The 25,521-nt window shown below is 50.1% G+C and overlaps 1 protein-coding gene across 2 annotated transcripts in view; it reads right to left on the reverse strand.

Annotated features, from left to right (window-relative positions):
- The window catches only part of LOC118219440 (SERTA domain-containing protein 2-like), a 40,080-nt gene extending 16,593 nt beyond the window's left edge, over positions 1 to 23,487 (reverse strand). The window contains exon 1 of one of the 2 annotated variants that reach the window (XM_035402588.1): positions 23,390 to 23,487. In XM_035402588.1, the coding sequence (XP_035258479.1) occupies positions 23,390 to 23,397 (8 nt within the window). In that variant the 5' untranslated portion in view covers positions 23,398 to 23,487. The other variant, XM_035402591.1, reaches the window with a different exon arrangement.
- Positions 23,488 to 25,521: the final 2,034 nt, after the last annotated feature.

Here is a 25,521-nt window from a genome sequence, read left to right on the forward strand (position 1 = left end):
GCGCACACACAGGCACACGCACACTCCGCTTGCGCCCTCCCTCACCCACCCCCACCTCTCTCTCTCTCTCTCTCTCGCTCTCTCTCTCTCTCTGCACTTGGCAGCTGGGACCAAGCAGTTGCTAACGCCAGCTAGCGGGGCTACACATGCTCTTACTTCAGATAAGTATCCAATCAGATGTAGGGCTACCGACATCCGCGCCCCGTCTCTCATGGCCCCTGCGTGTGCCATTGTCCCAAAGGGGAGAGAAAACGCTAATGAAAAAATGTGGTGCCGCTGCCAAAAATCCCAGTCTGTGCAATATCAGGGTTGTGAAAGCCATGCTGTGGCGGCCAAGCAGGTATAAATTTAGAGTAAATGTGTATTTATATTACACGGACTGCGTGACAAAAAACACAGCCCTGCGCATCCGCTGGTTCGGGACGCACAACCCCGCTGCGAGAGCGAGCAACCGCAAATATTTGAGGCATTCAAGTTATTCAGTAAATTCAAGTCGGTCCCCTCGGCTTCACCTAGAAGACAATACAATACTTTTGTGTAGCCTAAAAGTAAAGTGCCCAAAGCTGTTTATTAGGAGTGCATTTGCCGTTTTCTAAAATTGTAGCCATGTTTCTTAGGCGTTCATCGGCAGAACCAGCAATTACGAAGCATGTGTGTCCAAAGGCGAAATAACGGTCTCATAACCGCCAACTGTTTGCCCGGTGAACAGAACGGTGATTTGCTCTGGCCTTCTGGAAATATGCCGGCGACTTTTACAACCAGTCTATTCCCGCATACAATCATTTATTTGTGAGAATTTGCGACATCTTTTCTGATCATTATCGGGTACCCATAAATAAATGGCTAACCAAAAGCCTTAACTAATTTTAAAAAAAAACGGTAAACCGTTAAATGACAATGTGGCTTTTTAGTTTTGAACGCATGGCTTCAGGCTAGTGAAAGTGTTACAACGTTTGCCCTTGTTCCAGCAAAAATAGAGTTGAGCCGATGGTTTATAAAATTTGAGATAAAATGTACTATCGCGCTCACAAATCAGTCAATCTGATTTACAGCCTGAAATGTGGGCTATATGGTTGATCAATACTCTGTCAGATTTTCCACATTCAACAACATTATAGTAAAAAGAACAGTAAGACATCAAAGAGGCGTCGTCTGGTGACCCAGGTGGTTTTATATGATGGTGTTCACATGCTTTCCTAATAAACATACAGTATGTCTTCAGTGTGTGCATGTAGGAGGTACTGATTTACAAATCTGTTCACGACAATTTAGCGAACGAGAAATGGGTAGTGCGCAGTGCAGCTGTAATGTAGTAACGGTCATTATTCAGGGCAATGAAAAAAGCAGTAAAGGATGTCCGTAAAATGGCATGACATTTGCTTAATGTATAAAGACCTGGGAAAATATTCATTTAAAAAAGCAAAGCCGTTTATTTTCATGGTGAGCTGTTTTGCATGGGGGAAATTCAACAACTGGTTGCATATATTTTTACAAAAATAAAATGTTTAAACACTAACCCCCCACGTTCAACGACGAGTCTGCACTCCCCCATTTGGATTTCGGAAATGTACAATCTATGTGACTACTCCATTATCGACAGCCTGTACTTAAAAAAAAAAAAAAAGTTTCAGACTCCACCCTTTCCAAGCACGGTCTCCCAGGGCAACTTATATATTCTCTCCTCCAGGGATACTTGCATTTTTCACACTGGGGGAGAAACAGGCTGGGCAGGTCGGCAGCGAGCACAGCTAGCGCTTCACCGCTAACACGGAGGCCGCTGAGCGCGTGCAAATGTACAGCACCCTGAACGCCGGCGGCGGAGAGCCGCTCAGCCTCAGACCCCTTCACCTGGCCCCAGGTAAACCTGTCTGCGGGTGGCTCCACCTGTACCCAAGGGGCAGAAGGTGCCGGAAGGCCCCCTGCGGCGCCCCGCGGGGCCGCGGGACGCGGGTCAGACGACCGCGAGGCTTCGTTAAGGCACAGAACAGGAGCGCGTAACGGCGGCCGACAGAGTTTTTTTTGTTTTTTTGGCGGGTTCCGGTAAAAAAAAAAAAAAAAAGAAGGCCATGTTTCTGGGAAAGGGCTGAATGTAACCCTTGTCCTCGCGAGGTTGCCACCTTGGTCCTGAGGCTTATTTGTCTGAAAGAAATCCAAGAAACCCACGTTGTCCTTTACGGTCCGGTCCGGGATGGCCTTTCCAAGTTCCTTTTTTCCAACTGCGACGCAGAATCCGATCTCCGTGAACGGGACATTGTTCCTAAACGGCCCCGCCGCTGCCAAGCACAGCGTTTTCTTTAGCGTCGCGAACCAAAGCGCTGCTGTGCGTTCGACTGCGGCGATCTAAACGGACTTGACTGCTCATTCATTGCTTTTCCAGCACAATTGACCAAGCGAACGAGCTCGACCTTTCCCAGGTAAATACGTCCCTGTAAGGCCCGGTTCACGGTGTTAATGATCGCGGGGCTTGCTCTTGGCAGGAGGACTGTTCAGTACGAGGCTGAGCAAAGTGTGCATGTTGCAGAGGGGAGTGTGCTATGTGTACGCTAGTGTTGACCGTTCTCTCTCAGGCTGTTGTACGGGGGTGCGTGTCCAGGGGCATTGTGGGACACGCGGTCCGCACGTATCCCCTCGCCCCGCTCACGGACATCTGTTCGCCGGCGTCGGTCGTTAACCCTGGGCTACGTCGGGCTGGGGGAAAAGCTGGCCAGATGGTGAGAAAAAAAAAGAAGAAGAAGAAAAAAAACGGCACGCTCTCGAGTAACGGCAGCTGATGCCTGGCTAATTAACGTGCAGCAGTACCCCCAGATATGGCGTCCCTCACACACACACACACACACACACACACACCCCAACACTGTGACCTGTGCTGGGAAGGTAGTCTAGGTTGACGAGGAGAAGGAGGAGGAAGATGAGGAGGAGGAGGAGGAGGAGGGGGCCGGTGAACGCGACCAGCTGACCAATCGCAGGGCTTCAGCGAGGTCATGGTCACGAGCTCAGGGCAGAAAGAGGAGCGCGACAAAACGACGGCCTCCAGACAGCAGGGACTGATGCTCCGCCCCGCCTTGCCCCGCCCCGCCCCACCCCTACCCCGCCCCGTGCTCTCTCTCTCCTCCCCAGCCTTGCAGGGGACGAACCCCCGCAGGGCTGCCTCCACAGGGGGGCCCCAGACGCCCACATCAGCAGACTCCTCATAGGGCTCTCTGGAGCACCAGTACGTAATGAAACAGAGAGGCACAGAGGCTCACTGCTCTATTAAAACCCAGTCGATATACTATACGCCATTATAATACCTACACACACACACACACGCACGCACGCACACACACACACTGACACACACTCTCGCACACACACACAAACACATACGCACACACACACATACGCACACACACACACACACACCACATCAGTGAAGCACTGGCACAGAGGCACACTGCTCTATTAAAACCTAGTCGATATACTATACACCATTATAATACCTACACACACACACACACACACACACACACCACATCAGTGAAGCACTGGCACAGAGGCACATTGCTGCATTAAAACCCAGTTGATATACTATACACCATTATAATACCTACACACACACACACACACACACACACACACACCACATCAGTGAGGCACCGGCACGCCACCACATCACACACAGGTATCGCAATACTATAGTAAAGTGGGTAGGGAACTAGGGGGTTACAACCCGAAGGTTGCAGGTTTGATTCCCAGGTAGGGCACCGCCGCCGTACCCTTGAGCCGCATTGAACCTAACCTGAATTGCTCCCAGTGACCCGTCCAGCCGCACGGCTGTATGTAAACACGCTAAAAAAAGGGTGTGTGTGTGTAAGTCACTCTGTATAAGAGTCACTTGGTATACGTGTCCTCAGTAATGTAACTGCGTTGCGCGTGCGTGCTGCTCAATGAAAGCACAGGTGGACGGGCGGCTGCACTCAGATCTGGGGTCACGGCATAGCTGCTGTCACGGGGCGAGAACGAAGTGGGTGCGAGCGGGGGGGGGGGGGGGTGTATAGCTCACCCTATTTTTGGGCCTGGCTCCGTAGCCCAAAGAGAGAGTGTGACCTCTCCCCCCATTTCGACACCCCCCCCCCCCCCCAGAGCTGCCGGCACTTCCTAGTATGTTACAGAAACCCCTGCTACTCAAACCCCAATCAAAGCACTTTCAGTCAGGCAATTACCGTTTACTGAGAACCGCTTTAATTACACTCAAAAGAGGGGGAATTAAAAGATACGAGCTTGCAGCACACGCAGCCTAATAAAACAATCTAAAGGATCCTGCTGCCCCTATATATTTTTTTCTTCACATATTGAATAGGATTCCTTTGTCTATAAGAGGTTCTGCCCCCCCCCCACCCCCACCCCCTCCTAATTTATACTCAGACCGTTTGCTCTTTCGAAAAGTTAGCGAAGGTGCGTCTAAATTAAGAATTTGACCTGGTAACAACAGGAAATGACTTGCAAAGCTGTGGACGAAAAAAAAAGAGAACTATGATGGCTTCTGTGCCTCACAAACAACAGCTCTCTTATAAGGCTGAGACAGGAGATGGGATTGGGTGCACTACTCCAAACTCACGTCGAGCCTCAAATCACGTGACTGGCTCATCTCTCTGACTCTTCAGTCACATGACATACATCACTGGTGGCTCCATATTTGGCCCTGATTGTTTCTGGATTGTTTTTTGTCATGCAAAGGGAACTTCTCAATCCCCCAAACTTTTTTAATCCACGGTCTTTTTTTTGTCAACTGAATTTTTACAGACAAACCTGGCCAAAACATGACATTACATTACATTACAGGCATTTAGCAGACGCTCTTATCCAGAGCGACTTACACAACTTTTTACATAGCATTTTTTACATTGTATCCATTTATACAGCTGGATATATACTGAAGCAATTTCGGTTAAGTACCTTGCTCAAGGGTACAACGGCAGTGTCCTACCCGGGAATCGAACCTGTGACCTTTCGGTTACAAGCCCAGCTCCTTACCCACTGTGCTACACTCCGCCAAAACGTGACCTCTGAAGCAGCAGCCAGCCTTATTACTATACATTTCAGCTCATTTTAAAGAGTTTGTTTACTGGCTCAGACAGGCTGAAGGAAATTTCACCCTGCTTGCATTTACACCTGAAGCCACACCTGAGTTGTTTTATTTCATCTTCTGTGTATTGAGCCCAGGGTACAGACTCCTGGATGCACAGGGTGAGATCGGGTAAGAGTTCCACACTTTCCAAGGCTCAGTATGTCCAGCTACTACCGCCCGCCCCCCCCCCCCTCCCCAAAATCTCCTCCACCCCCACCCACCCTCGTGCCAGGGATCACTGGCCAATCAGCCGGAGGTGCAGTTTCAGAAAGCTCCTGGATGGAGAGCGCTGGATGGTGTGATGCAGTCAGAACACAAGCTCCATCCTGCCATTAGCATGCTCAGGAACTGCAAACTAGCAACACAAACAGTGATGTGGTAACGGTGACCTTTCAGTGGGATTACACTTTTGGGGGGATAGTTGGGGGGGGGGGGGGGGGATGAGGGGGAGGACCATCAGAGGGGTAGGACCATCAGAGGTCACCACCAGAAGACCTGTCACTGTCTTTCCAGCCCCCTGACCCCCCCTCTATTTTCACATCCACAACCGTGACTCAACACACCAGGCAGAACTTGTGCTCCGGTAACAGAAAGCACAGGTGCTGCCACAAACACAAAAAGAAAGGAGTATGATGAAAAGCACAAATAACAGTTAAATCTGGTGGAAGAAAAAATAGCTGTTGTCAAGTTGATATTCAATTATGAATGTCCATTAATTGAAAAAACCTGAATTTGTTGTACGAGCGGAAAGACTGAGACCATGACCCCGACCCTGCTGCTTGCAGCCTGACTCTACCCCTCAACACAAATGGAAACGATTTGGAAGTGGGGTTTATGGGGCAAAGCCACTGTCTTAGTAGAAAACTTCAAAACTTGCTGGACGCCCCCACCCCCATCACAACCCTGAAACAGTGACTTCACAAGGAAGAGGGAAGTTTCAAATCAGAAAAAAACAAAAGGGGCGTGGGAGGGAGGGGGGGGGGAAATTCCAAAAAACAAAAGGAATATGATAACGGCTGAGTTTTTACAAGCGTGGCAGCCGTGCTACAGTGGGCTATTTTTGTCCTCCTGTGGGCCACTGCTTCCTGGCTTACCGCAGTGGGTCTTGGCGGCGTGGAGAGCCTGGGAGGGGGGGGGGGGGGGGTAGGGGAGGGGGGGTTCAGATAGACTCGCTGGTGCCTGTCCTGCTCGAGACATGGAGGTGGGCTGAAACACTAAAACCCACAAAAAAAAAAAAATTCATCCTGTTGTCATGGTTATTAAACAGAAACGCAAAATGAAGTTGACTTACCACCAAGGCTGGACGACCCCCAAATTCCCCCTCCCCCCGTCCCCGCCCCTCCCACCTTCGAAAACATTCCCAAACGCTGGACCGGGGCCAAAAAGCTGAGGGCTGTGGATTTGGAAGCTGACCCTTAATATGACAGCCGCCCATCAATCACCCAAATTTTCCCTTTTTTTTTTCCCCGGCATTTTTCCTGGCTGCCGTTCCTAAGCAGCTCTTAATAAGGCGACTGCTTTTACTGAGAACAAATTCCAAGACGAATTGGGTGGGTGGGTGGCGAGGGGGGTGGCATGGGGGTGGTGGTGGTGGTGGTGGGGGGGGGGGGGGGGGGGGGTAGAAGGTTCTGGTACAGACTTACACTGCTATACCATAGTGAGAATAGAATGAAAGGACACTTGAATGGGTCAAATGGGTCACATTTTACAGTATATCGCTGAAGGAATACCATTTCTGCCTAGGCAAGAAACATTTTTTAGGGGGGTGGTGAATACATGTTTTTTTGGGGTGGGGGGCATCAGTAAATCAAGTAAATCACATGGAAGCCCTGTCATTTCACTCTGGACACACACACACACACACCTCTCATCCTGACAGGAAATTCTATTTCTATTTACTCCTGCTAGGCAACCACAGAACAACAAGCCAACAGTCCACTGCCGCTGCTGCAGCTCACTAACTGTCCCGGTGTCAGGAAGAACAGTCAGACTGAGGGAGACTGCAGGGCACAGACGCCATTACATCACAGACCCCATTACATCACCGCTCCGTCTACACACGGGGCACGTGAGCAGACCGCAGGGGTCATCTGAGGTCAAAGCAGGGGCCTGTGTCACGAAGCAGGATCACTGAGTTAGCTGGATAACTGAGTTAGCTGGATCACTGAGTTAGCTGGATAACTCTTTTTTTTTAAATTTTTTTTTTTACTTCAGTCCATGTTCAAGATTTGGGAAGGTTCCAGGTTTCACTCAGTGCAGCGATCCGGCTTTGTGATGCAGTCTCCCCACTCCCAAGAAAAGGTGAAAACAAGTGGAACACACCAACACCCCCCCCCCCCCCCCCGCCGCCGCCATAATACCAAAAACTGGTGGACCCATCACATTCCATAAATAATAGCTCCACCCATTTTCCGTGTCATAAGGTTGTACTGAGAAAATGGGCGGGGCAGCCAGCATGCTGAGCAGCTCACCACTTCAGAGGCCGCACAACATAATAAAATAAAAATGATTCGGTCTATTATTTTTTTAGACTAAAAAAAATGCTGTATTCACAATGCCTACAGTAAGACAAGAGCCAGGTCTATGCCAGGAGCAGTACTGGCTGAAGCTCACCAGGTAGAACAGAGAAAAACAGCATCGGTGCCATCAGGCACAAATTGAAAATGGCCGACCGTCTCGCTGGATTAAAAAAAAAAAATGTAAAAAATGCCGGTGCTATTTTTCACTCCTGGAAGTCTCCGCCACCTCCTCTCCCTGCGAATGCTTCTTGTGTTTCCCAAACCCTGGGCTCCGGGGCACTGCTGCTCCCGGGCGCTGCTGCTCCCTGGCACTGCTGCTCCCTGGCGCTGCTGCTCACGCCCCATTTTAGCTGGTCCTCCGGCGGGTTTGTTTGGGTCCTCTGTGGTCAACTGTCCCCGGATATTTATGTGCTCGGTCAGGCCAGCCCACGTCCTCGTGTATCGCTTTACAGCAAAGAAATCTGATTCTGTCGGGAACGGCCTGTGTGTGTGTGTGTGTTTGTGTGTGTGTCTGGTGTGTCTGTGTGTGTGTGTATGTGTGTGTGTGTGTGTGCCTGGTGTGTCTGTGGTGTGTGCTAGATTACGCATTTATTTAGCATTATGTTTAATAACCAGACATTTTGGTGTGTTGTTACTCTTCACATCCTCTGTCCCTCTCTCCCTCCTTCTCTCCCTCCCTCCCTCCCTCCCTCTCTCCCTCTCTCTCCCCCTCCCTCCCTCCCTCTCTCTCTCCCCCCTTCTCTCCATCCTCAGACGGTTAGTGCGGTTGGTGTGCTGAGCGTGGCACAGGATCCAGGGACGCGTCTGGCAACACAAAAGCTTCCCGGGGGCTTGGTGCAGGGTCGTGGGTGGGGGGGAGGGGGCGGGGTGGATGGAGCGTGCCTGTTTGGGTGGGGTACGAGGGGAGGGGGGGGTAGGGGGGGGGCACTGTGGCGTGTGCGAGCGTGCCAGTGTCTGGGTCTTGCTCACCCAGCCCGTCGCCCTGGCGACCCTGTCCTCCCACGCCTCTCTCTCCCCCTCGCCCGCCCGCCCGCCACATTCTGTCCACGTCCCCTCCAGACGGGTCACCCCTCTCCGCTGCTTACCTTTAAAATGAATCATCCTCTCACTTAATCACCCACACTACAGCACAGCCCTGCGCTCTGCTCCTCTTAGTGACATTAAAATGCTCATCCCAAAAAAAAAACTGAAACAAGGACACACAGACAGACCAGGCATCCCAAACTCCACTGTGTCTGCTGCTCCAGTCCCGGAGGGCCGCAGTGTCTGCAGGTTTAACTCCAGTCCTGGAGGGCTGCAGTGTCTGCAGGTTTAACTCCAGTCCTGCAGGGCCGCAGTGTCTGCATGTTTAACTCCAGTCCCAGAGGGCCGCAGTGTTTGCAGGTTTAACTCCAGGCCTGGAGGGTCGCAGTGTCTGCAGGTTTAACTCCAGTCCTGGAGGACCGCAGTGTCTGCAGGTTTAACTCCAGTCCTGCAGACTCTGTAGGCAGTCAGTGACTCAAATTAAGCACTTAGGTACTGAAACACACACTGAAAACCAGCAGACGCTGCAGTCCGACAGTCTTTGAGACCCTTGTTCTAAATCCAGGCAGTGACACAGAGAGCATAAACCAAAAAAAAAACAAAACAAAAACTAGTCAAAACAAAATGATTTGCTCATGGTGTGTTCGCTTCTGAATCTTCCATCCCCTCTCTCTCCCCTCGGCCCCCCCCCCCCCCCAGTGAGGAGCCTGAACTTCACAGAGAACTCTGCCCTCAGGCTCTCTCTCTCCCTCTCTCTCTCCCCCACTCTCTCTCTCTCTCCCTCTCCCTCTCTCTCTCTCCCTCTCTCTCCCTCTCTCTCTCCCCCACTCCCTCTCTCTCTCCCTCTCTCCCCCACTCTCTCTCTCTCCCTCTCTCTTTCCCTCTCTCTCTCTCTCTCTCCCTCTCTCTCACTCTCTCCCTCTCTCTCTCTCTCTCCCTCTCTCTCCCTTTCTGTTCTCTTGTTTTAGGGCCTTCTGGAACAGAGGAAGTAAAAGGCTTCGGCCTGCACAGCTGTTACCGGAGCTTTGCCCCCCCCCCCCCAACCCCCCCAACCCCAAAACCGCCCACCACCCACCCTCCCATCACCCCGGCAACAGAGAACAATAAAGTCAGCGAACATGTCCAGCATCACCCCCCCCCACTTCCCCCCCCTACACACCCATATCTACAACCTCCCCCCCACCGTCCCCCCCCCCGCACCCCTGTGCCCTTAGCCCCCTCCCACTCCCCCCCCCCCACCGCCCCCCCTCCACTCCACCCTACACACAAACACCAAGTCCTTTGTCTGCAGTTTTGCTGGTTATGTGTGCATTGCAAAAAAAAGAGTGGAAAAGAGAGACTGACAGAGGAAGAAATGAACATGACTCTCATACCCCATCTATCAGCGAGCCATCCAACCCCACCATACACTACTGCTTTAAAAAACACCCCTCAACGCCCTTATTGTTCTACTGCAGCACCACCAAAGTGTTAATATACACACTTTTATTTTACACACCGACATTAGATACAGACAAGCGTAGCTGCCGTTTGCTGTACGCTCTTGAACTACACTGGTGTCGATGGAACATTTTCAACAATCAACACATAAGAGATTAGGATAACATGAGAACAAAAAATGCACCAGTCCCATAGGCATAAGATATATTCCTACAGGCGCTGTCCAAATTCTGCAGCGACTACTCTCCTGATTAATCAGGAAATACTGAATTTCTGCTCTTGATTCTCTCAGAAACGGGGCTGCTGGTATTTGGATTTATTACTGAACGGTGAACTCTCCTGATATCTGAGTGCAAATTTTGCTCTTGATGTGTGTGTGTGTGCATGTGTACGCGTACGCGTGCGTGTGTGTGTGCATGTGCGTGCTTGCTTAACACACACCCACCTCTGCTTTGGGTTGAGATATTCAGGGACTGAAAAAAGAAGGTGACAGTATTTCCTGATTATCCTTCCTCTTGATTGGGGGGGGGGGGGGTGAGTGAGAGCGGGAACAGGAGCGGGAACAGGAGCGGGAAAAGGAGCAGCAGCTGGTAGCAGGAACAGGAGCGGGAACAGGAGCGGGAAAAGGAGCAGCAGCTGGTAGCAGGAACAGGAGCGGGAACAGGAGCGGGAAAAGGAGCAGCAGCTGGTAGCAGGAACAGGAGCGGGAACATGAGCAGCAGCTGGTAGCAGGAACAGGAGCGGGAACAGGAGCAGCAGCTGTTAGCAGGAACAGGAGCGGGAACAGGAGCGGGACATGAGCAGCAGAGCTGGCAGCGCAGGCGGCCCAGTCTAACGTTCTGGGACGAACAGCAGGCGGCTCAGTGAACGACCCCCCACCCCCCCCTTTCCATAACCGCCGTGAACTCCTCCATTTCCAGTGACACAAACAGGACAGACGGGGTGTCCTGCTGCTCCCCCCCCCCACCCCCCACCCCCCCCCATCCCAAAACACACCACGTGGCCACGGGTGCTTCCCGTTCAAGCAGGGGCTCAGACAATGGGACAGCGATGGTGTCGCCAAGCGGGGCGAGACCGTTTCATGTGATCAGACAAAACCCCCCCCCCCCCCCCCACGCCCCCCCCCCCCAAATCTGCCCGTGACCGGGACAATCTGGACCACTGCCGCCGCACGTTCTCCAGGCAACTGCAAATCCAGTCATTCTGTCCCACCCCAACAGAGAAACACAGAGAACAGACCCCCCCCCCCCAACACTAAATACTTACAGAACATGCCCCACCCGACACTAATTATATATAGAACATGTTCCCCTCACACACACACTAATTACTTTTAGAACACGTCCCCAACACACTAATCATATTATATTGAACACATTTCATGTTTTTCAAAAAAAAAAAAACAGTGTGTTCAACAGTGACAAAAAAAGAAAAAGAAAAGCAAGTTAGTAAAAATAAAAATTAAAAAGTCACCAGTGAGTGGCCTTTTTCTCGCTGAACAGAAATAGACAGTCACTGTGTTAAAATCGCCGTCTGAATGCTGCCGTTCAGGAGTCAGTTTATGGCCGTGTGATAATAGACAGCTTTATGATAAGGGTGGAGTGGCGTTTACTGCACTCCATTGATATAATTGGGGAAGGGGGGGGTGTTTGGGGTGGGGGGGGGGGGCGTGCGGAGCGCGCCAGGCTCTGAAGAATGCGCCCTTTCTCCGAGGGCCCGGTCGCTGGCTCAGAGGGCCTCTGTTCGGCCAGGCTGGCACGCGTGCCCGTTGCAGAGTGGGCACGGCCCCAGCGGTGCCCCCGCCAGCCTCTGTTACGCCAGGGAGCCCAGATGTCCACGAGGAGGGACCGGCCGACGGGCACAGACTGCCGGGAAGGCTGGCTAGCGGGGTGAGGGGGGTGTGGGTTAGGTTAGGGTTTGGGGGGGGTGGGGGTGTACTGCTACGTACTGGGGGCCCCCTCCGTGCCAGAGGACAGCCAGGCAGCGCAGCCTGGCGCTGGGTCTGTGCCCAGGGCGTTGGGCCCTACCGCCCCCAGGTAGCCACACGCGCTCCCTTAACTGTGTCTACCCTTTCAGCGCGCCCTTAGCTAGCATGCTAGCGTCCTCTCGAACCGTTATTAACACACACACACACACACACACACACACACACACACAGCGTGGACTCCGACCCTGAGAGACATTTAGGCCTGCCTTTTTTTTTCTTCTTCCCTTTTCTCCCTTTTATTTTTTTTATCATTTCTGGGTGTAAGTAATGGAAGGGACCCGATCCCGAGGGGGGAGGGGGGGGGGTGAAACGCGTGAGACGCGCGGCGCGAGCCCCCGGCTGCGCGAACCACAGATCCGCTAACCGCGTCCGCACACCGCGCGCGGGGCGGCCGCTACGCTTAGCCGCTACGCTTAGCGTCCGGCGGGCTACGGGGGAGATGGGCTAGAGCGCCGCTGCACAGTACGTGGGAATCACGTACTGTGATGCAGCCACAGAGAGAGAGAGAGAGGGAGAGAGGGAATGAGAGAGAGAGAGAGGGGGAAGAGGGAGAGAGAGAGAGGAAGGGAGGGAGAGATAAAGGAAAAGGGAAAGGGGAGAGAGAATGAGAGGGAGAGAGGGAGAGAGAGAGAGAGAGAGAGAAGGAGAGAGAGGGGGAATGAGAGAGGGAGAGAGAGAAGGAGAGAGAGAGGGAGAGAGAGGGGGAGGGAGAGAGAGAGAGACAGGGAGGAGAGGAGAGAGAGAGAGAAAGAGAGAGAGGGAGAGAGAGAGGAGGAATGAGAGAAGGAGAGAGAGGGAGAGAGAGAGAGAGACAGGGAGGAGAGAAGGAGAGAGAGGGAGAGAGAGAGAGAGAGACAGGGAGGAGAGAAGGAGAGAGAGAGGGAGCTGCAATAAAGGAGACAAGGAGGTGAACACACTACTCCTAAAATCATGCTGGTTCCGAAGCATTACTCAGACCAGTGGTTGAGTAGCGTGTGCAAACACACGTTAGCATGATGTGTAGCTCGCATGCTTTCCCTTTAATGCTATGATTGAGCATTTGTAATTGTACTGATGTACGCTGCCACCAAACAGGAAGTCTTATTTTTGGCGCTATTGATTTGTGCAAATATAAGCCGTCTCCGTCTCTACAATCGCTTACAGTACAATCATGCAAAACCCTCATGCAAGCGACCTCTATGAACACGTTAAACAGAATAAATTTTCACTTGTTTTAACGAGAGAAAACAGGACCGCGGCATTCATCGTCGAACAAAATGGCGGAGCGCCTCCCTGCGTAACCTCCGGCAGATCGATACGCCGAAGCGGTGAGATCACGGTTTATTCTTAGCAGCGAACGTCTCAGAGTCCTGCAAGCGTTCGTCTGTGGAGCAGGGAGGTGCGCTGTGGGAAAGTCCGAGTCCGGGGGTTAGCCACCGCTGCTGTGCTCTCAAGCAGTCAATCTGACACGCGGTATGACACACCATAACCAGTGGTACAAATGAAAACTATTTAAACATGTACACCGTGCAGGTTCCCGTTGAAAAAGACATCTGCTAAAATGAATTAATTATAAATCACTCCAAATACATCAATTATAAATCGACATATGTAAATCGAAATCCATTCATTTCCTCCAAACCATTTGCACAAACTGTAAACTGTACCAGTTTGAATAGTTTATGTGCTTATTTAGAACAAAATTTGTTTTCCATTTTGCTTTACGTAAATATTACCGCTCCAGCCTACTGAGATGGTACAGAACGAAAATTAGCCTCTGATGTAACTTCTTGTTTGTGCCTCACAGAAAAGTTGATGTCACTTCCCACACAGGAAGAAGAAGAAGAAGAAGAGGAAAAAAGAAGTCCCCAGCAGGATTCACCTAAAAGCCCAGCATGTGTCGTAGAGAACTCGTGACCAATGTCACTTGACCAGGCCACAGTAATAATCCTCGTACAGCTGCACACCGGACGCGTGAGCGTAGAGGTCTGGGAATAACACGGCCGCTGACGCCGGGCTACACACGCGGGTCATTCAGGACCGGCAACGAGGCCGACGAGCCGGGAAACCGAACCCGTGTGCCCAAACCCGTGTGCCCAAACACAGCCCGATCCTTAAGGGCAGACAGAGAGAGAGAGAGAGAGGGAGAGAGAGAGAGACAGAGAGAGAGAGAGAGAGAGAGAGAGATAGAGAGGGGGGGAGACAGGGAGAGAGAGAGAGAGAGAGTGAGAGAGAGTGTGAGAGAGAGAGAGAGAGAGGGAGAGAGAGGGAGAGAGAGGGAGAGAGAGGGAGAGAGAGAGAGACGTTATTTTAACGTAATGACTCCAGTACTGCCTCTTATCAGATTAACCTTTGTCCTCATCACCTCCTTTTACATGCCGTGTCAGGTGAAAAAAAAAAAAAAAAAAAACCTACTCGGAAGACCTGAAGACTGAAGTGAGCAATAATTAATGATTAATTATGCCCGGCGGGTTCCATTCAGGATGACACGGTTGCGTGACTTAACCACGCCTACGGTGACGAGGCACTTGGCCCAGGTGTGCAGGCGTGCAGGTGTGAGAGGTCTTTACCTGCCGTTCCCCTCACATGTTCAAGGTCACGGACCCGGAAGTCCAGAGCCACTGCGGTGTCATGAACTTTTTTTCCCCCACAAAGAAAACCCCCCCAAAAAAAGGGGTTCAATCGTACCCAAAGGGGGTTCTATCGTATGTTTCAGTCGAACCAGCCAGGGAAGACAGACGAGTCTCTCTCAGCCCATGTTAGCCCCCTTTCCACTGTGGGCCAAAAAGCCCAGGAACTCAAGCCTAGTGCTGCCTTGGGGATCTGGTTCCTGTAGGATTTCCACTGGGGATTCAGCCAGGCTGTAGTAGCCCGGCACAGTGAAAAGGGCCCTAAAAAAGAATTTTATGTCCCCTGCCTTAACAAGACCAGGTTAAAACCTAGTATACAGCTGGACCGAACCGGCCGACGTCACAGACATGTGCGGTGTAACTTTATCACTCACTCAGTCAGTCAGTCACAGACATTCGCGTTTGTAGGGCTGGCCCCGCTGTTGCGGTCCAGCCAAAAATCAGCAAGCTATTCAGACCCACGAAAACCCAGGTGTGGCAACTTAACAGTGTAATCAAATGCTTTAGCTGAGCGATTAATTGGCAAGGAGCACAGAAAAGCAGCAGAAAAGCCTTGGCGTTCTGGGTCCAGAGCTGGCCTCCCCTCCCACCCCCACCCCCCCACCCCGATTTATGGTCCAGCCAGGCCCCTCCCCCACTCAGCACCACCTGACCAGCAGCTGCAGCCGCACCCCCACACTCCAAACTCTGACCTCCACACCCTCCCACCAGGGTCACACCGTTAACCCTTCGAGGTGTAATATCATAAATGTGTGATTAGAATGTTCTTAACTGAACATTCTAACGCTGATGTAACGATCGCTACTGGCAATCGAAAGCAACAGAAGTTCAAAAGAGTTCTAGAACACTGACTTAGAATTTTGAAAAAAAACAACAACAAAAAAATAATACTGCTTTTAGTTACCAGTAGTGATTGTGACATCAGCATTAGAATGTTCAGTTAAGAACGTTCTAATTACATATTTTAAACCTTAAAAGAAAGTGCTAAAGCTTGGGAACCAGTACATTCAACAGTGTACACGCACACACACACACACATACATACATACATATACACATACATGCCTGCATACAGTACATAGTTTGAGCTGTATGTGCATATGTGTGTGTGCGCGCATGCAATGGGGGTGGAGGTTTCAAAGACACATATGTGTTGGGCATGGCTAATCATACTGAATTACTGCATCTTTCTCTCCCTCTCTCTGAACCCAGAACGGCTTTAAAAACCTATTGTTTAGGCCCTGTCTGTTCCCACCCCCTATATTTTATCTTTATTTCTTCTCTTCCCCCCTTTTCCCCCCTTTCTTTCTTCCCTTCTGCCTTCTTTTCCTCTCTTTTGTTTTTCCTTCTGTATTATTCTTCCAAAAAGTCGATAGAATTTCTGCATTTTCACTCAAAATTGACACACTTTTAGTTAAACTCCACGTAGAAGTATGAAATGCTGTGCATCACTCAATCTGTCATGCACTCCGGTCCTGGTATATTTCTCAGACCTGGTCCCTGAATAAGCCCTTAGTACCACTGTTCCACTGCTCACGATTACCAGCTGTTCAGCTGGAAAGCCTAGTGATTGTCCGTTAAAGATGCTATGTGACATCACAAGATGTCGTGAGAGAATGTTCCGGAAGGGTAGAGACAGGTTGAGGTTAACCTGAGGTAATGTAAGTGTACGTTAAGGAGACGTGGGACTAAGAGGTTAGCACAACTGTGGAGTGCACATGCACGCACACGCAGAGGCATACATACGCGCACGTACACGTACACGCACACGCACTGTGCATCATGTGAAGTGTAACCCATCCGGGTCACGGCCGACAGGATCACCGCACACCCCAAGTTCAGCCCGCAGCTGCAGGACGGATTTCAGGCTTCCCCCACCTCCACCCACAATCCTCTGCTCCACGGGAATTGCCCACGCTGGAGCTGCCAGACGCTTCCTGTCTTCCGTTTCCTGTCTGCTTCCCCCGCCACCCCCCCCCCCCCCCCGGCTCTACCTGCTCCGCCTAAGCCTGTAGCCCACGTACACCAAAAAAAAAACAAAAGAAGAGGCTTCCGATCCCACGGATCTGGTGGGAATGTCACGGGAAAGGGGGGGGGGGAATTCCAGGGAAGGGGCGGAATAATGAGGCTCGGAAGTGGGCCGAGGGAGACGAGTCTGATGCAACACGGAGCAAGCGGGCGATCGGCCGCCGCGCTCCCGCGCCACGCCACCGGGGGGCGCTCTCTGATGCCGCCACCTGCTGACAGCCTGTCATTCCCGCTGCAGACAGTGTGTAATTAAACCCTGAACCTTCCAGTGCAGACACAGAGACCGGGAAAGAGACGGCTAAACAGAGAAGAAGAGCTGTGGGATTCATTGTGTGTGTGTTGCTGTGGTGTGCGCATGTGTGTGTGTGTGTGTGTGTGCATGTGTGAGTAGGTATCCGTGTCTGTGTGTGTATCCGTGCTCGCGTGTCTACGAGTAGGTGTGTGTGTGTGTGTGTGTGTGTGTGCATACGTGAGTAGGGATAAGTGTGTGTGTGTTCTGAGTGTGTGATGTGTGTGTGAGTTAGTGAGTGCATGTGTGTGTGTGTGTGCGTGTGTGTGTGTGTCTGTCTGCTTTTTACAGTCTGTGAGTATTCCTGGAGGACCAGGGAAAAAGAACAGAGCCTCACTCCAAGGCATCAGCCTCCGCCTCGCTCTCCTTGTTCTCTCCCCCTCCCGCCCCCCCAGTAAAAAGGTGGCTGTGTGAAATATTAATGCACCTACAGAGGGACCAGAGCTGAGCTGTAAGCTCGAGGAGGAGTACTGGCATGCAGACGCTCCAACACCGCGGCATAGACACCTGATCTGCTCTCTCTCCTTATCTCTCTCTTTCTCTCCCTCTCTCCCACTCTTTCTCTCTTTCTCTCCCTCTCTCCCTCTTTCTCTCCCTCTCCCCTTCTCTCCCATTCTCTCTCTTTCTCTCCCTCTCTCCCTCTCCCCTTCTCTCCCATTCTCTCTCTCTTTCTCTCCCTCTCTCCCACCCTCTCTCTCTCTCTCTCTCTCTCTCTCTCCCTCTGTTGTGAGCTCTGTGCTGCAAGCTCTGTGTTTACTGCTCTGTGCTGTGAGATGGAATAAGAGAGATGCAGAGAGAGGGAATAAGAGAGAGAGGCAAAGAGAGGGAATAAGAGAGAGATGCAGAGAGAGGGAATAAGAGAGAGAGGCAGAGAGAGGGAATAAGAGAGAGATGTAGAGAGAGGGAATAAGAAAGAGAGGCAGAGAGAGGGAATAAGAGAGAGATGTAGAGAGAGTGAATAAGAGAGAGGCAGAGAGAGAGGGAATAAGAGAGAGCGGCAGAGAGAGGGAATAAGAGAGAGAGGCAGAGAGAGGGAATAAGAGAGAGCGGCAGAGAGAGGGAATAAGAGAGAGAGGCAGAGAGAGGGAATAAGAGAGAGAGGCAGAGAGAGGGAATAAGAGAGAGATGGAGAGAGAGTGAATAAGAGAGAGAGAGGCAGAGAGAGGGAATAAGAGAGAGAGGCAGAGAGAGAGGGAATAAGAGAGAGAGGCAGAGAGAGGGAATAAGAGAGAGAGGCAGAGAGAGAGAGGGAATAAGAGAGAGAGGCAGAGAGAGAGGGAATAAGAGAGAGAGAGAGAGAGAGGGAATAAGAGAGATAGACAGAGACAGGACTTCCATCCATAAGTGCAGGTCAGACTCAGGTTAAGTGTTGTGGGAGCCACAGCTCCCCTGAACAGTGTGTGATTCAGCCTGAGCACGCGGACACCATCATAAGTGCACGGGCACAGTCACGAGCGCACGGGCACAGTCACAAGAGCATGGGCACAGTCACGAGCACCCAGGCACAGTCACGAGCGCACAGGCACAGTCACGAGCGCACGGGCACAGTCACAGTCACGAGCACCCAGGCACAGTCACGAGCGCACAGGCACAGTCACGAGCGCACGGGCACAGTCACAGTCACGAGCGCACGGGCACAGTCACGAGCGCACAGGCACAGTCACGAGCGCACGGGCACAGGCACAGTCACGAGCGCACAGGCACAGTCACAGTCACGAGCGGACAGGCACAGTCACGAGCAAGATAGGGACCTGGGCTTGTGAGCTATAGGTTGCAGGTTTGATTCCCAGGTAGGACACTGCCGTTGCACCCTTGAGCAAAGCCCTTAATCTGAATTGTTTCAGTATATATCCAGCTGTAAACGATCAATATGTAAAAGTCCTACAAGTTGCTCTGGATCAGTGTCTTCTAAACGGCAGTAACACAATGCAAGTGGAAATGAAAATGGCCGCCGCGGAACTGAGTGTCTAGATGCTGAATAACACATTCCTCCTCGGGATGCCACGATAATTGGGCAGTGGACTAGAGAAGGCTGGAAGATTCGGACTTACGTTCAACTTGAAGACGTATTGGGGTTAGATAGCCTATACCTCCAGCTTTCCACACAGTTAAGAACCCTGTGGTGTGGCGCTACGTCATTCAGTTAAGAAAAGAAAAAAGTTCACTTTTGGCTCATGCAGAAAACAGAAGACACCTTGGCTTATTTTTTTTTTAACCAAAAATATATTTCAGGGAATCTCAATATGCAATTTTTCAACAATTTCAGTGAATCTCAATCTGTAATTTTTTCAGGCAATTTATAAAATTTCAGGCCCTTAACACTAACATGGGCATTGAACAAAAACTGCGCGGTTGTTTATGGAACCTGTAGAGACATGAATTAGTTTTTATAGCTGAATAAGGCACAGAAGGGTTTTTTATCTTGTGTAATGGTACATGCAATGTGTTTATATGAGGATTGCACAGTATGGCATTAGCAGGTCAGCTAGCATAGCGCACCTGATTACAGAGAGCCTTTCCAACCTGGCAAAGATGGCAGTCAAGTCCAAGAGTCCAAAGCATGAGTAGCTCTGGTGTGTGTATGTGTGTGCGTGTGTGTGTGTCCCTGTGTGTGTGCATGTGTGTGTGCGTGCTTGAGCGGATGTGTCTGTTTGTCTTTTACAGTCTGTGAGTATTCCAGGTGACTCTGCATGTACCCTCACAGGTGTGAAAGAGTACATTCCAAATACTTAAGTGGTCACACTTTAGTCTGTGTGTGTGTGTGTATGTGTGCGTGTGTGTGTGTGTGTGTTCAACTTGAAAAAGACTAGAAAACAGTCCTGAAAATAGAACTGGAGTGAATAAAAGCACACAGTTGTTGGCGCACTAAACAAGATGCCCTAAATAGTAGCTTTCCCCCAAAAGCTGGCCTCTTAAACATTAGCTCCCAGACTGTAAAAACCAGCAGCTGCGTCTTTGCTGACCCACTTTATCGGCAGTTCAGGTGTACCTCAGGCGAGCTGCCGCCGGTCCCGCGGAACACTGACCCCGGACCCTGGAACACTGGCGGAAGCCGGACAGAACCGCGCAGCTGAGACACGGAACACGCGGAATACCGCAGACAGGTCTCCTGTCACAGGTGTCACGGTCTTTGCAGGACTGCTTCCTCCATCACCCTCAAGTTGGGTAAAATTTAAAAATATGGAGACAAATGCATTACAAATTTAACACGGGCCGGGGGGGGGGACGGGCTGGGGGTGTGCAGTACAAAGACAATGCACCGGAAGGTTCATTAGGGAGGGGGGAGTCTGGATCCACCAAAACGCAAGCCGCCATTTTTGGTCACGCGAGTGCATGACACGTACAGCCGCGGCCAATCAGGGGAGACGTGGCTCAGCGTAGCACACGGTCAAATCGTCGGGACGACGCGCACGAGCCAATGGGGACCAGGCCACCGACCGCCCGCCATCTCGCGTAACCGCTCGACACGACCGCCGCGACCGTCCCGTTGCGATTGCTAACCCCCACGCGAGGCCATATCCGACGCTTCGGTCCCCGTTTTAATTAAAAATGGTGGCGATGTCACCCAAGAAACAGCAAGCACAGCACGCTAAAAGAGCTGTTTACAAACACACTGACAGAGCTGAGTAATGGGGTTCATTACCGAGGAGTCCACGCTTACTGAGAATCACCCAGGGACCTCTTTCCTTACCCCTTACCCCTGACCGCCCCCCCTCCCCCTCCCTGGGCTAATTTGAGTGTGCTCTACCATGTCTGAAAACTCACAGGGGGTTGGGGGGGTGGGGAGGGTAGGAATCATCTTGACCGCTTAAAATTGGACAAAATTAACCAGAAGTCGATTAATTGCTTTATGTATACGACAACAAGAGCAATCCAGGACATGCCGTGAAACCGTATTTTCCGAATACAGAAAAGAGCTCCACGTTCATGTTTAAAAATCAGCAATGTGGCACAGTGTCAAAACCTATAAATATCTGTATGGACGGATAATGCATAGAAATGGTGAGCCTGTAAGTCACCTTGGATACGGGTGGTTGGCAGGCAAATAAAAATTGTCTTTAGGGCATTTTCTTTATTAATATCTGAAGTGTGCACACACTTCGCAGAGAGTTTTGCACACACAACTTCATATGCATGGTGGTGCATATATCTGGTTTATTTAAACAATTCAGTCTAAATAAAGCATATATATGGCAGCAAGATTTTTTTACATTTTCAGATACTGCAACAGTGGCAACCAATTGCGTTTTTATCATTTTGGAAGTCTTAATTTAGACACCATCTCCTTGCCATAGCATCATACACACACACACACACACAGCCTTAATCTGGATTAACTGCTAAATTAGAAGTGCCTGTCTAATCCTGCATCGACGGGGCCTGGCCAAAAGCATTGGCAATAGCCCGTGCCTGCACCTGTGGGAGAGGGGGGCGGGGCTTGGGCAGGCAGGGGGCGGGGCTTGTGGAGGCGGGGGTGGGACTGCTCTTAAAGCCACCTGGACAGGGACAGTTTGGCCGAAAAGCCGCACTTTCAGTTATGTTCTGTGGGCACCTGGACGGGTGAAGAGCGGACATGTTCTGGGTTACACCCCGCCAATATTCCTCCACACAGACAGGTAGACCCGAGGCACAGTGGAGTCAGAGCCACCTCGCACTGTAGTAAATATACGTATATATGGTTGCTGTTGTTTTTTGTTGTTTTTGGTGGTTGTTAGTGGTTGTTGTTGTTGTTTTCTCTCCTGAGGTAGTCTACAAATAGAACCAGTTTCAACAATGAATGAATGAACGAATGAATGAACGAATGAATGAACGAATGAATGAAACTGTTCTGCAGACTTCGACTTTCTGGATCTACATACAAAGGGACATCAAAGAGGTCATGGTCGCTCAGGTCAAATCAACTGCCGAAAATGTCAACGCACTCGCTTATATACTCGTTAAAAACGCCAGGCCGCAGTCATCGGGAAGCTCGCGCACGAAGGAGGAATCCAGACTGGTTTTCAAATAACCACAGCGCGGCCACTTCAGTTGTTCGTGTTAACCCTTTATGGTGCGATATCACAAATCACCTATGTGATGATGATGTAACAATCACTACTGGTAACTGAAAGCAATGAACTGTAACAATCACCAAGCTACTGGTAACTGGAAGCAATGAACTGTAACAATCACCAAGCTACTGGTAACTGGAAGCAATGAACTGTAACAATCACCAAGCTACTGGTAACTGGAAGCAGTGGAGTTATAGAACACTGACTTGGAATGTAGAAAGAAAAAAAACATTCCAAAACACCTACTCTCCAAAGGGACGAATCCGCACATTTAGAAATCGAAGGGTCAGCTAAAGTTCGAAATGCCCTTTGATTGACAATCTGATGTACAGCAGCAATCGATTATCTGACGACTGCTTTGAGCTGTAACTTTAGTTTTAATGTTTGACAAATGCTGCTGTCATCGCGTCGCCAGCTACAGATGCCGATCACTATGCTGATGAATTGCCAGTACTTATACTCACGCTGAACACCGTTCAAAATTACCATAGGCGTAGCAACGATGCATGTTGCTTGTGGGCTACTGATGACATCAAAGTAGGCTACCGATTGGCAGCTACACAATAGGATACAACAGTTCGTGGCTCAATTAATAAATGGAGAAAACAAAAAGAAACTGAAAAGATAATGACAGCCTATTACCAAGAAAGGGCAAAAACTACGCTACTGAACCCAACAAAATACTGCTTGATCTAGCAATAGCCCACCCCAGGTCATTTTGACAGTCATAAACCCAACGCTACAACATGTTACGAAGTAGGCTAGCCTACGTTCATTGTATGAAACTGAAGTCACAGAAAACGTGGCTGAATTTGCAATAGATAGGCTACTCCCAATAATCCATCAATCCCAAATATTTTCCCACTGGCATATCGTTGAAGCGGCGTGCCTTATCAAAAGTGTTTAAGTTCACGATCAGCAGACAACTGCGTACAATTCAAACCAAGAACACCACCTAACTGATAACAGTTAACTGGTGACAGACTAAAACCCACCGTCCCGTCCCAAAATTCCAGGTTCCTATCGAATTTCCACAGCCCAGTTTGGTGTAAAACAGATAGCAACACTCACCCTTGCCGAGAACTGTCAAGTCCGGATATATCCTACACGGTACTTATACAAAAACGTTAAAATGAAACGAAATCTGAAAAAAGCAACTTAAGTTGTCGGACGACATCAGCGACGAAGAACACATCAATCGAAGGGGGCGAAGACCACCGGACACTTTTTGAATTTCCTTTGGCTGGTCCGCCGTCGGAGTGAGATCACTGGCTCGTCTGCACAATGTAACAAGTCCTTGCAAAACACGCACACACACAGACACACACACACATACACGACCATGGAGCAGCCGTTGAGTCGACGGCGGGTCGGCGGCAGTCCCCGGCTGCAAGATCAAGACATTTAACTTGATTGATGGGTCGTGCGGTGAGTCACGGTGCCCAGTCCCGCCTACTCTCGAGTCACGGACAAATCGGATCGTGAGCCACTGATACCGTATTTACAGTCGCAAGACCATCTGAGCTCCATAGGAAAAAAAAAATCACTTCTCCCCGTCTTGCTGTGAAAGACCCTGGAGTCGCGCTTAACCGTTCTTTCACTCCATTGTCTGATTTAAGTCAGGAACACGAAAAGCTTTCCGCTCGTCGAGATAATAAGAGCACGTGCTAATTTTATAATGAAATATATTGTTGCCTGAAGAATACGAAGCACCATTTATAGATAACCAGCTCGTTAACACGTTGATGTCTGTAGGTGGGCGAGAGGGTGAACCAGGCAGAATGACTAAATCGGGACGTTGCTATGTAGGCTGGCCAGACCGGAACGCCGTGACACTCGCCACGGCAGAGAGAAGCAGTAGGACAATTCCAGCATTCTCGTATCACAAAACCGATACGCGTATATACAATTATATGTATAAAAGCAACGCTGCGTTACAGCTGAAATAAATCACCATTTAAATTCAATTATACAGAAGAGGTCCCAAAACGTGCACGTGTAGGCCTATATTGGCCTATGGGTCATCTAAATTGTTTCCGCAGCAAACTCACTTTGCCCTTCCTTGTCTGGATGCAAACTTCAAGAAAATTAATTAAAGTTTTGATAAATTTGACTGATTGTGCGGCACAAAAACACCCAGTGACTCACAGCGGGAGTTCAGCCGTCTTCAAATTGCCGGCGCAAACCGCCGCCGTGGCCTTGTTCTTGTCTTTTGTAAAACAAGCCATTTTTAGACGGGATGCGGAATATTAAAGGAGCACCACGCCGTCACTGGCTGTCGGCAAATTGCGCTCAGTTTATGTCTCTCTCTGTATTGCCAGTCCACGTAGGCTGGCCTAGTTAAGATGTTTGGTGCATACCTGTTGAACAGGCGGAGGAGAGAGGTGCGTGCAAGTGGTCATGTAGGTTTATAAAAAAAGAAACCTACATTCGACCGACAGCATCATTCCAAATGAGTGCTAGTACTATTTATTTTATTTGTTTATTTATTAATATTTTTTTATTTATTTACTTTTTTTGCTACAAATAAAATCTGTGCAGCACAGCGGGAAACAGGAAGCTGAACTTCCACTGCAGGAAAGCCTGAAGGTGGAAGGGCTCATTCTCATGAAATAGATATAGGCCTATGTGTGTTAATGGGAGGATAATTTGGGCAATGTGGGAAGTAGGGAGTGCTGGGTACAAACTACAGTGTTTATCCCGGGGTATAGACTGCGGGTTTGCAGGAGTGCCAATGTATGGTTCACTGCATCTTTGGTTGTGTGTGTGTGTGCATAGGTGTGTGTGTGTGTGCCTCTGCGCCTAGGTGTGTGTACTGTATGTGTTTTTGTGAAGGGGTATGGGTGCATGCGTGTGCGTGGCTGTGTGTTTTTGTGTGTGTGTGTGTGTGTGTGTGCATGTGCATGAGTTTGTGTGTGTTTGAGTCCACACATGCGTGTGTGTATTGGTGTATGTGTGTGCATATGTATGTGTGAAAGTTTTTTGTGAGGGTGCATGTGTGTGCATGTGTCTGTTTTTTGGGTATGTGCATGCACGTGTGTTTTTATGAGGAGGTGTTTTTGCGCACGCACATGTTTTTGTATGTTTCTGTGTGCGCGTGTGCGTATAAGTGCGCGTGTTTGTGAGGGTGTGTGTAATACGCGTGTAGCTGACGTACACGTGTGTACTGACAGGGTGTGGAAATGGGCTAAATGTACACACTCATTAATCTGTTCTCCTGACAGCTGATTTCAAGGTGGTGCACCAAGCTCTCTTCCTGTGCTGCATATTTTTAACGCTTCACCCAGGAAGGATACCAGTTCATAAATCTGAAACCGAAGCTGCACACAAATCAGAACTATGAACTTGAAATTATATTTCATATCTTGCACCAGTTAACCCACTCCCATTCCGACATGTATCATTGCATCAATGCAATGTCAATACGTCTTTTGTTTTTTAAGCACACTTTGGGCTACTACTACTACG

This window comes from Anguilla anguilla, chromosome 2 (assembly GCF_013347855.1).
Source record: "Anguilla anguilla isolate fAngAng1 chromosome 2, fAngAng1.pri, whole genome shotgun sequence".
In the NCBI taxonomy this organism is placed as follows: domain Eukaryota; kingdom Metazoa; phylum Chordata; class Actinopteri; order Anguilliformes; family Anguillidae; genus Anguilla; species Anguilla anguilla.